General features: G+C 34.3%; 1 protein-coding gene across 1 annotated transcript in view; it reads right to left on the bottom strand.

The window, feature by feature from the left end:
- Positions 1–6897: 6897 nt before the first annotated feature.
- The window catches only part of ADAM9 (ADAM metallopeptidase domain 9), a 72425-nt gene continuing 67154 nt past the window's right edge, over positions 6898–12168 (bottom strand). The window contains exons 21-22 of the mRNA XM_004682261.2: positions 8915–8982; positions 6898–7244 (exon numbers count right to left, since the gene is read on the bottom strand). Of these exons, the coding sequence (XP_004682318.1) occupies positions 7151–7244; positions 8915–8982 (162 nt within the window). The 3' untranslated portion in view covers positions 6898–7150. The remainder of the gene's footprint in view (positions 7245–8914; positions 8983–12168) is intronic.

The raw sequence follows: 12168 nt of genomic DNA, 5'->3' as shown, positions 1-12168 counted from the left end.
ACCACTATGGAAAACTGTTTGGAGGTTCCTCAAACTGCTAAACATGGAGCTTCCCTACGACCCAGCAATCCCACTCCTAGGTATCTACCCAAAAGACACAAAAACACTGATTGAAAAAGATACTTGTACCCCCATGTTTATTGCTGCTTTATTTACAATTGGAAAAACATGGAAGCAGCCCAAATACCCAAAAGTAGATGACTGGATTAGAAAGATGTGGCACACATATACAATGGAATATTACTCAGCAACCAAAAAAGAGAAACACATGTCTTTTGCAGCAACTTGGATGGAGCTGGAAAAGATCATGCTTAGTGAGATAAGCCAGAAAGAGAAAGAAAAATACCGGATGGTTTCACTCATAGCAGGAGTATAATGGACTAGGCAAGAAAATAACAAAAATAATGAACACCATATACCAGAGACATTTTGTGGGGGTGGAGTGGGGAATGGGATCAAAAATGGAGGGGGGGAAGGGAGGGAAATGCATGGGACTATGGTGGTGGCAGAGGGGTGATTTGGTGATGGGAAACCTGTGGGGATTACAATCGAGATGGAAAAAAAAATGTGCAAAATGATGTAAAAATAAACTTTTGCAATAATTTAAAAAAAATAAAAAATAAAGTCTTTTTAAAAGAAGACATTCTTCTTTTTCCTTCCTAATAAATCGGAATAAGATGAGGGTATTCATATATTTAAATTTTTAATTAAAGCACTATATGAATTTGCATGTTTTATGGTACCATATAATATAAACTGTGATTACTAAGGATAAAACATTTAAAACCATCTAAGACTAAGTTCTCTAAACATTCTAATGATCTCAAGGCATTTCAGTTACTTAGATGCCAAACATAATGCCAAACATTCTACTCTAATGAGTCTTATTTCTTCAAAATCAAATATTCCACTGTGGTAGTTGGACTTTTATATACTGTCTCAGTTTGAAAGCATTCTTGACATAGTTCATTAACAGTATTTCCCCCAACTACACATACTGGATTTTTGTGGAGTATACACAGTGGTCAATATTGAGAATCTTTAAAGTGAATTTAAACCTGAAGCAGTTATGGTGGAACAGTCATGACACATTTTTTTCTCTGTTCTTCAAAAAAAGAATATGCCATGACTTTTCAAACAACCCAATAAATGGGAATTCACATTACCAGTGACTTTTGCAGGAGAAACACTGCAGGTCAGAAAGGATGAGAATATAGTCAAGGTTAAAAAAAAAAAAAAAAGAGGATGAAAGAGTTCATCACCACTAGACTAGCATTAGAAGAAATGTTAAAGTCTTCATGATGAAGCAAAGGATGCTAATTAACAACATTAAAAGATAGAATTCACTGGTAAAGCTGGAAAAAAGTTAATCCATAAACATAAAGAGAACACTGAATGTAGATAGTTTCCTCAATTGGTTTCAACTTATAAAGGTATAAACAGGAAAGACTAGTGAAAATGGTTAAAATGGTAAATTTCATGTCATTGATATTTTACTACAACTTTTATTTTATTGTCTAATGGATATGAGGTAGGGGTTTTGCAAAATGAATGGGCTCCTAGAAATAAATGACACAATAGTGTGAATATAATTAACACTACTGAACTGTACACTTAAAAGACTGAAAACTTGCAGGCTATAAGGTTAACACATAAAAGTGAATCATTTTCCTATATAACAGTAATAAATTAATGGAATTTGAAATTTAAAGTATAATGTGATTTATATTAGCACCCCCCAAAATGAAGCATGTAGGTATAAATCTAGTAAAATATGGAAAAGATCTACATGGAAAAAACTATAAAATTCTGTTGTAAGATAGCAAAGAAAAACTAAACAAATTTGGAGGCATAATATGTGTCATGGAAATGAAGTCAATATTGTCAAAATTTCAGGGAACCAAAGAGCCCAGATAAAGGTAAACATAAATCTAGTCAGCTGGTCTTTGACAAAGGAGCAAAATCAATACAATAGCACAAAGATAGTCTTATCAACAAATAGTGCTAGGTTTGGCTATCCACATTTTTTAAAAAACGAATCTCGACACAAACTTTAAAATGTCATAAAAATAAAAAATGGTTTATAGATCTCAATGTAAAATACAAAATTTTAAATCTAGATCATAACAATAACCTCAGATGACTTTTAAATACAGTGCCAAAGATAGAATGCATAAAACAAATTTACTGATAAGCTGATAGACTGATTTTCAATAAAATTTAAAACTTCTGCTCTGCAAAACACATCAAGAGAATGAAAAGACAAACTACAGTGGGAAAATATTTGCAAAAGGCATATCTAATCATTATCTCTGAATTGTTACACAGCAGTGATTCGGCTGACAGAGGTCACTAGGGTTGATAGGGTCATGAAAGTGGAGTTCTCAGGATGGGATTGGTGTCCTTATAAGAAACACCTGAGTTTCCGTGAATGCCTCCCCTTCCCAAAATATACCTACAGAGTTCCATGTGCGCACACGCCAAGGATGCACAACAGCCTACTAACCAGGAGGAGAGCTCTAACCAGAACCCCACCATGATGGCACCCTAATCTTCCACTTCGGACTCCAGAACTGAGAACATAAATTTCTGTAATTTAAGTTACCCAGCCTATGGTATGAAGACTGGTCGTGTATAAGCAGTTCACTAAAACAGCATGAAATCGCAGAAGGATCAGAAATAACACAAAGACAATAAGAGAAGTGTCAGAGTAGACTGTGATATCTCAAATAATGGAATACAATGCTTAAGGAGATGGGAGAAGGATGTGCAAGATTCAGAACCATGCATCGGAAAAATAACAGAACTCAAAATGCTACTTGCTTCTAAACCGCCACTGATACCTGTAAATTTTTAAGCACTTTCGTTAATGTGAGCAAATTGTTTTGTATTGCTGTCAAATTATGACTGTATGCAGAACAAGATATGCTGGAGCAAAGGATAGCTAAGTAAAGTCAGGTCTAGGGAATGTGAACAGAATTCAAGAAGTTGCTGGAAGAAGTTTGGGGGGGGGGGACAACTGCAAGAAATGTCGGAGGGAGTTTTGTGAAATAGAAGAAAAGCTGCCCCAAACCCAGACTCAGAGAGTAAGATGGCTGTCCTTGGGCTATCTCACCCTTTCAAGTCACTTCCCCAGGCCAAACAGCCAGGCTTCCAGGTTGACAGGGCAAAAGGCACCAAAAAGACCGACCCGGATTTTGCACGGAATTGAGCCCCCTTTTGACACAAGCAGGGAGGTCTTGAAAGCAAGAGAAACAATAAAAGGAAAGCCATTCCTCCGCCCCAGCAGGGACTCAGTCGCCAGTCTTACCGAGTCCTGACGTAAGCAAGCCAGCGAGCCCCGCAAGCAGCATCATTAGGGGGAACATGGTGTGGCTTCTCGGCTCCTAGCGAGTAAAGAGGCGAGAGCCGTTGGGCGGGTTCGCGCCGGCGTCACCTCCCACCAGCGAGGCCTGAAGGACCAGATTCCGGGGACCGCCCCCAGCGCGCTCGGGGGCGGAGCTTCGAGAAGCCGCTGCACCTGCGGACGACCAGCTCCTGCAGTGTGGGTGCAGGTTACCTGCAGTTTCGTGTTGGCCAGGAAAACAGCAAGCCGCAGTCTGAAACCTGCATACTCCCTGCCGCCATAGTTCGTGTGGAGTTAGCCAGTCTTCCAGCCCCCTCCGTAGTGGGTTTTGTCACCGACAAGTCTTTGGCTTCAAGTATTCTAAGTACTTACAATACTTTTGTAACAGTACTTACAATGCACTTTGTTAATAGTGTTTTCTGGAGTAAAAACTACGCACACACATAAATTTACATATTTGTATTTGCTAAAGCTGTGTTTCTAAGGTTTTGGTTTTTTTTTAAGATTTATTTATTTATTCGTATGGAACTGGGGTACAGGTCAGAGATGTGGAGGGTGAGAGGATTCACCAGAGACAGAGAGGGAAGCAGAACAGGCAGATTGACGAAGTACACTGCTGAGGGGAGCAGCGGACCGGTCAGGAGAGGTCTGCCTCGCCATGTGGATCTCCTCCGGGGCAGGCGGAAATCGAACTCATGCCAATCGAACTCATGCCGAAGTGGCTTTAGCTTAGTGCTGTGCTTTAACCCGCGGTGCCAGCGGGGAGGGCCTGTTTGTTTGTTTCCTTACGAAGTCTAGCCAGATAACCAGATGTGTAAAGATTTCAAGAAAGGGAGAAGTAGGTGTTGGTACTGTTGGACACTGTCTATGTTGTTCTCCCCATTCCCACTACACTGCACTTTAAAACCAGGCTATGTGCACTTTTGTCCTCCACTCAATGTGGTTCTCCCCACACATTTGGCTAAATCCTGTGAAGTCATTCTCTTGTACAGTAACATCTCAGAACAGTGAATATTCGTCTATATAAGGAGGTGGACAAGATTATAATGTCTATATAATGATGTATGTTCCAGATTTCTCAGCACAGTACTTAAAAATTTCTAAATTTGGAGCCAGGCTATCGCCTACTCCCAAATTCTTTGGTCACTCTGACTTTCCTGAATGAGCACACTGCCTTTATTCCCTGACACTGCAATGCCTCCTTCCTCCCAGCCTCATTCCCCACTTCCATCCACAGGCACTTTTAACTCTTCAAATTCCAAAGAATGAATTAATCTCTCATAATAATTAACAAAAAAGTATATACTAAAAAGCACCTTGGGAAGACATAAGTTGCATTGGGGAATCAGCTGAAATCCAAGGCTTTCAATAGGGCAATCTGAAATTATATACATGCACAAAAGCCAAGACAACAAATATAGGCACCGACCTTATATTTCAATCCAAGACTTAACTCTGCAGGAAAGCAGTACTTAAGCCAAAACTGATTTCATCTTGTTTCACTGCATAGAAGAACTATAGTCAACCTACTTATAAGTATTTTGACTGAACTTCTTGTTCATGTACTTCTTATATTCCTCTCTTCAACTTTCCTTGTTTATATCTTTAATGGAGTAAATGTGTATTATTACGTGTATATATAGTTCTTTCCACAACAGTAGGCATGTCCCATGCAGAAGACATATCACAGTACCTACCATAATACCCACTGTATGGCATATTTCAGTAAACATTTACAGAATTAACAAATTTTGATCTGTGCTTAGAAAACCTGGACTGTGCTTAACTATGTGGGTAGAGATCCAGGCGCCTGCTTGAAAGGAAGGGAAAATGCAGTATCCTAAATAAGATAAGTTTGTGGACAACAAAGTTATATGTAATTTGTCTTTGATTATTAAAACATCATTAGGACTTAATCTTTGTATATGTTCACATTTAAAGTGACTCTATGACCAAGAAATTCTATAATTTTTAATAGCAATCCAAAATAAATCAAAGAAATCTAAATGAAATGTATATAAAGTATGAGAACATATAAATTTTCTAAAGAATCAAGAAATCTCCTAATTCTGAGATTAATTACATAGCTGTACTTCACAACTATAAAATTTCAGTAAAATGAATTACAATTACAAATGTGAGTACATAAATGAAAGACAAATATTTTAGAACAATATGAATTCATTCAGAAATTTAAAATCGAAATGAAGAATGTTCAATTTAGAATTGTTTGTGGTTTTTAAATATATACCTGGTTGCTAAAATAATGTCGAAGCTTCAGAGAATTAAAATATCAGCTTTATTCAAAACTATAACAAAGGTCATTGTGCACAATTTAGCAGAAGTCTGAAAACTTCAACTGTTCATATGAAAGTCTGATTCATACTTCATCTAAAAGTATAATGCTTAATTAATAATGTAGTAAACAGTTGAATATTTAGGAATTTACTGGATGACACAAAACAGAATTTCAAGTATTTTATTAATTATAAATGTGTTATATTTGTTTATTTATATATACACAAACCAAAATTTTTGAAAAACGAATGAAATTCAATTAATAAAACTTATTATTAAACTTTATTATGAAAGGTTATGAAAAAATTGTAGGTGTTTAAAATTTTACCATTCATTCCATTTCTTCCTTAGTAAAAATTCAATTTTTAACAAAACTGGGGTGATAACTCATAGACACCACACAAACTTTTTTGTACTTATCTAAGAATTTTTTCTTCCTTTCTCCGGCCCAATTTCTTTGAAAATGTTAGTATCAATAGAGACATGATCCAGCACACCTTAGTAAATGTAAACATTCTAAAGTATATTAATAGCAAGCTTCGAAAATTCAGATTTTAAACATAAAGTGCTCATAAAATTCTCAAGTGGTTTATGACAGCTCAATTGACTGATGATATTATAATTGCTCCTGCTTTATTATACCATGATTCAACAGGATATCTAATTAGCTCTATTAAATATTTCGTACCTTAAGGTTTATAATTTATTTAAAATAATGCTATTGTAAAAGGATGCCATGCTTTAACATGATTCAAAATAGAAATTCTACTATTAAATTAATTATCTAATATTCATTATCCATAGATAGATCCATAGATTCTATTACTGTAGAATCTATAAACCATTTACCCATAGAATGTTCATAAAAATGGAAAATATTAACTGTGTGTGAATACCCACCTATACACTTTTGGTGTAGTCTGTAATTTCAAATAATATATATTTTAATTGTGGGTTTTTTGCATTCTCCTGAAGATAGAATATTCCTTACTCATGTTTTAAGTGAGATAGACAAGATTCTAGTGTATATTGATTATTAGTGTCTGCAAAGATGAAAAACATGAAATGTTATTGGTAGCTAATTATTCAGCATTCATAGAAATTAGATTACCACATGTTCAACCAGAAACTACATTAATATTAACTAAGATCAAAATTCAGAATTATACTGAAATACACAATGACAAACTTAAATCAAGAGTGAATCAGAGAATCAAAATAACAATCCATATCAAGTATATTAACCTCACAGATGACGGAAAAAAATTTATTCAATGATAGAAGTGGAAATGTTATTCTAAATTCCCTGGTTTTACTTCATTTCTTATATTCCTCAATTCCTACCACTCAATTTCTGTTTTCCTGTGTTAGTAAACTTTGTGGTAATTACTTTCCATTCATAGTTGCAGCAGGAAAAAAGGCTGTTCAAGAAAATATCAGGAAAATAAAAATTCACTCAGTTCCCTGAAGATATCTGCAAAAGAAAAGTTAAAAAAAAAAAAAAGATCAAGTAAGGGAGCTATATAAAGGAGGCGCAGGAGCAGGACGAGCAGGAATTAAATTTCCCTGTGGTGATACTTTCGGTTGAGGTGGAGGAGGCCTGTCAGGGGAAAATAAAGAAAAAGTCAATCGCGTGTTTATGAGATAATGCTACATTCATTATATGTCCAATATAACACCATCCTTAAAATGAATGATAATTCTTAAGGGTACAAAATACCTTGATTACTATTAATCTATATGCAATGAAAGGCTCCAGAGTCTAAAATGAAATAACTACCTTTAATTGATGCTACTGAATAATCAACAATGGTATATGAAGATTCTGTTTACATATTTTTAAAGAGAATAGCACGTAAAATTTAAAAGAAAAATTATAAAAGACAACTAAGTACATTAAGTAAATTAAGCACTTTCCTATGCTATTAAGATTTAATGGCAACAAATTACTAAATATAAACTAGATGTTTACATACATAAAACTGAAATTCTAAATTCCTTAAACATAATATCCACCATGAAAATAAAACTATGACTACTTTATCTATTCTTCCCAATCCTCATATTTTAACCTGTGGAATCCTTCCTCAACCCTCTTCATTCAATTCAATGGTACCTCTACCCAATAATACACTAAAACATTATCTGGTGAAAATCTATTTAATAACTTATATATCCTTCTCCTAATAGTCAGTTGGATTTTAATATATCCTTTTTGCATAATAAAGATTTTACATAACGATATTCCTCAGTGTAGTGTAAAGGACTAGGGAAGGTAGAAGTAAGAATGTATAATATATGCTAAAAATATAGTAATAAATTTCCTCCCTTCTTGCTCATCTTAAGTTCATCAAATCTTTAATTTCAGTTTCTAGATTTCACATTTTCTTTTTTTTTCAAATTTCTAGTTCTTCACTGAAATTCATGATTTTGATGATTAATTCCAATATTATAATCATCAGAATTATTTTAAAGGCCCTGTCTCATGAAGCTATTAGCCAAATGTCCTCTGAGTTCATTTGTATGTTTTATTGCTTTTCTTAGTTCTAGTCATATTTTCTTTTCTAGTAGTATCTGGCTATTTTGATGGAGGCTGAACATAAAAAATACTTGTAGATATAAGTTGAGGATACACTTCATTCTCACCCCACAGGTCCCAGCCAAAACCTCTGACATTTGCCAAAGTACTTTCTACCTTAGAAAAGCTTTCCACTTTTGTTCCCTTTGCCCTTTGAGTTTGTTAATAGCTATCTTCAGTTTCCTAGCCTCTTACCTCTGACTCTGAGAAATTAGACACACATAGGACAGAAAAAGGTACCAACTGTTGGGATCACCTCCAGACTGTCTTCCTCTCCTGGACCATAACCACATAGTTCCTCACATTCAAAGTAGTGCCTTCAAATACATATTCTCTTACATTGTCTAGCTTCTCCGGCTATTGTTAATAGAAATGCTGATCCAAACTCATTGGTTTCCTGTTGTGTGGTAGTTTAATGGCTCTTGTTTCCACATTTAAGTACACCAAAGGCAACAGCAAGAGTTGATTTGTCTTACTCAGACCCTTTTTTTAAAAAATTCATTTTAACACTGTATTAATATGAAAAAATTTAAATAGCACATTTTAAAAGTTCTTCTGGAAATTTCATTCTATCTAAACTGTGGGCAATAAATACCATGCCATGAATTAAATCAAAATACAAAAAAAATCTATATATTAATTAACTCTGAATTTGATTGTAGTCAAGTAAATTAAGAAAATTCATATCAGACCTTGATGGAAACTGCTGAGACTGTTTGGCTGCATAGTTTGGTACTGGAAATCTGTTTGCATATATAGGCTAAAAAGAAAAAAAGTTATTACCATAGTATACTCATAAACATATTTTCTAAACAACTTGTTATTTTCCATATTAAAAATATATATATACTTAAATTCAGTGAATAGATGACTTACTTTTAATGCTGACATTTAAGATATTTTGCTTAAGAAATTGAAACAGTAATCACAATCTTCCAAAAAACAAAAGTCCAGGACCAGATGATTTCACTAGTGAGATCTAACAAACCTCCAAATATGAGCTAATGTCTATTCCTTTCCTGAAAACTGAGAGAGAACTTCAAACATATTTTATGAGGTCAACATTACCCTGATGCCAAAACCAGACAAAGAGAACTACAGAACAATTCCTCTGATGAACAGAGATTTTAAAACAAATTCTTAGCAAACAAATTCATTAATGCAGTAAAAGGATCATACATTATGTCCAGGTGGAATTTATTCCAGGGAAACAAGGATGGTTTTACATCTGAAAATCAATATAATTTGCCACATAGATGAAAGGAAAGATAAGATCAGATGACTATATCAATACATGCCGCAAAAGCACTTGGTAAGATTAAACATCTATTTATAATAAAAACCCTGAAAAAAAATACAGATAAATGGAACCTACCACACATAATAAAGAACACATGTGACAAATTCACAGCTAATATCATAACAAGTTGTAAAAACTTAAAATTTTCCATTGAGATCTGGTACAAGACAAGGATGTCCACTATCTGCAGTATGATTTAACATACTATTAGAAGTACTAGGTAGAGCAATTAGGCAAGAAAAGGATGTAAAAGGAAATCAAATTGAGGAGTAAAGCTATCGTTATTTGGAGATAACATAATAATATACATAGAAAAACTCCAAGAGAAACCTAATTGAGACAATAAATCAGTTTAACAAATGATAGGTTACAAAATCAATGTACAAAAATCAGTTGCCTACCTATATGCAATCAAAGAGCAAGAAGAAGAAATGAAGAAAACCACCCGATTTACAAGTATACAAAAAAAAAAATCCCTGGGAGCAAATGTAGCAAAGAATGTGAAGGACTAAACAATGAAAACTGTAAGACATTGTTAAAAGAAACAGAAGACACAAGGAAATACAAAAAGCTAATTCCTGTTCATGGATGGAAAGAATTAACATTGTAAGAATGGCCACCCTACACAAAGCAATATAAATCCTTAACATAGTTTCAATGGCATTGTTCAAAAAACAAAACAAACATTACTGTAATTCACATGGAACCACAAAAGATCCCAAATAGCCAAAGCAATCCTGATAAAAAAGGATAATAATGGCAGAATCACACTTTCAGGCTTAAAACTATTCTACAATGTTCTAAAAATTGAAACATCTTGGAACTATAACAGAAACTGAAACACAGACCAAAGGAATAGAACTGAGAGTTCAGAAATAAATTTACACCTGTATGGACATTTAATCTATAATGAAGAAGCCAAGCTGTATACAATGAAATAGGCTCATAAATGCTAACTTAGGGATTACTTTGGAGAAATGATGTTAGATACAAAAGAACAAATATGGTATAATTCTATTTGTACCTAAAGTAGATAAATTTATAAAAATAAAAGATTCCAAATAGACAAGGAAAGCTGACAGGAAAAAAAAAAAAACAACATCAGGAAGCATTATGATTCCTGATTTCAAACTATATTGCAAAGCTGTAGTGTTTAAAACAATATGAAACTGGCACAAAATCAGATACTTGGGTCAACGGAACAGAATAGAGTGCCCAGGAGTAAACTGATACATATATGGTCAATTAACTTACAATTTACAATGGAAAAGGACTATGTCTTCAATAAATGATGCTGGAATTACTGTGTATTAATATGTAAAATAATGAAACTGGACTACTTTATGTACCTTACACCATACAGAAAAGTTAACTCAAAATCAGACTAAAGACTGAAATATATGATTAGAGACCAAAAACTCTAAGAAGACAACCGATAGGTAAGCTCCTGGATGTGAGATATTGGTGATAATATTCTAGATCTAGCAATACAAAGGCAATAAAACCAAAAGTAAGCACATGCTTCTATGTCCATCTCAAAAGCTCCATCACAGTGAAGAATATCATCAACAAAAATGGAAATGAAACCTACCAAAGGAGAAATAATATTTGCATATCATATAGCTGATTAGGCTTTAATATCTAAAATATTATAAGAATTTATTTAAATCAAGAAAAAAATTTTCAATTAAAAATTGGCAGAGGAGGGCCCTCCCTGGTGGCGCAACGGGTTAAAGCATTGCACTAAGAAACTTAAGCCACTTCCACATAAGTTCAATCCCCGCCTGCCCCGGAGCTGACCCACATGGCATGGCAGACCTCTCTTGACCTGCCCGCTGCTCCCCTCAGCAGCGTATTTCATCAATCTGCCTGTTCTGCTCCCCACTCTGTCCCTGGTGAATCCTCTCACCCTCTGCATCTCTGGCCTGTACCCCAGTTCTGTATGAATAAATAAATAAATCTTTAAAAAAAAAAATTGGCAGAGGATTAGATTAAACATTTTTCCAAAGAAGACATCTACATGGTCAACAGGTAGATAAAAAGATGATCATTATCATTAATCATGAAGGATAGCTAATTATTTTACCTTCATATAACCAGAAAGACTTTAAAAACCTTGCAATACTAAGTGTTTACAAAAATGCAGAGCAACAAAAACGTTCATACACTTTCTGGAAATTTCCAGTAAATATTCACATATCTTTCAGCCCATAATTTAATTCTTATATGTCCCCGATCAGTGACCTCTACTGAAGAATTTTCTTCAGTGGTAGAAATGTTCTTTATCAATGCTGTTTGATACAGTAGCAGCGGTCACATATGATCTATTGGATCATTTAAAAGATGACTCAGGAATGCAATTGTTAATTTTATCAACTATTTAATCTGAAAGGAAATTTTAATTGCCACATGAACAATAACCATATTAGATGGACAGTCCTAGAACTGACACATAAATAAGATCTTAGGCATATAAAGAAAGTTCAGTTCAGCCTTGTTCACAGTAATGAAAATTTGTAATCTGGTAATAGGAAAGTGTATTTTAATATTGAGTGATATTTGAGTATAGTAAATCCTCATTGCATTGATATGTTCTTAGACGCTGTGGCTTTAAGCAAAATAATGAAAAGCAAAAACAGGTCCTCA

This window comes from Condylura cristata, unplaced genomic scaffold (genome assembly GCF_000260355.1).
Source record: "Condylura cristata isolate star-nosed mole 26May11 unplaced genomic scaffold, ConCri1.0 scaffold00014, whole genome shotgun sequence".
Lineage (NCBI taxonomy): Eukaryota > Metazoa > Chordata > Mammalia > Eulipotyphla > Talpidae > Condylura > Condylura cristata.
Note: the sequence above shows the minus strand (reverse complement) of the source record. Positions and strands in the feature narration are given on the sequence as shown.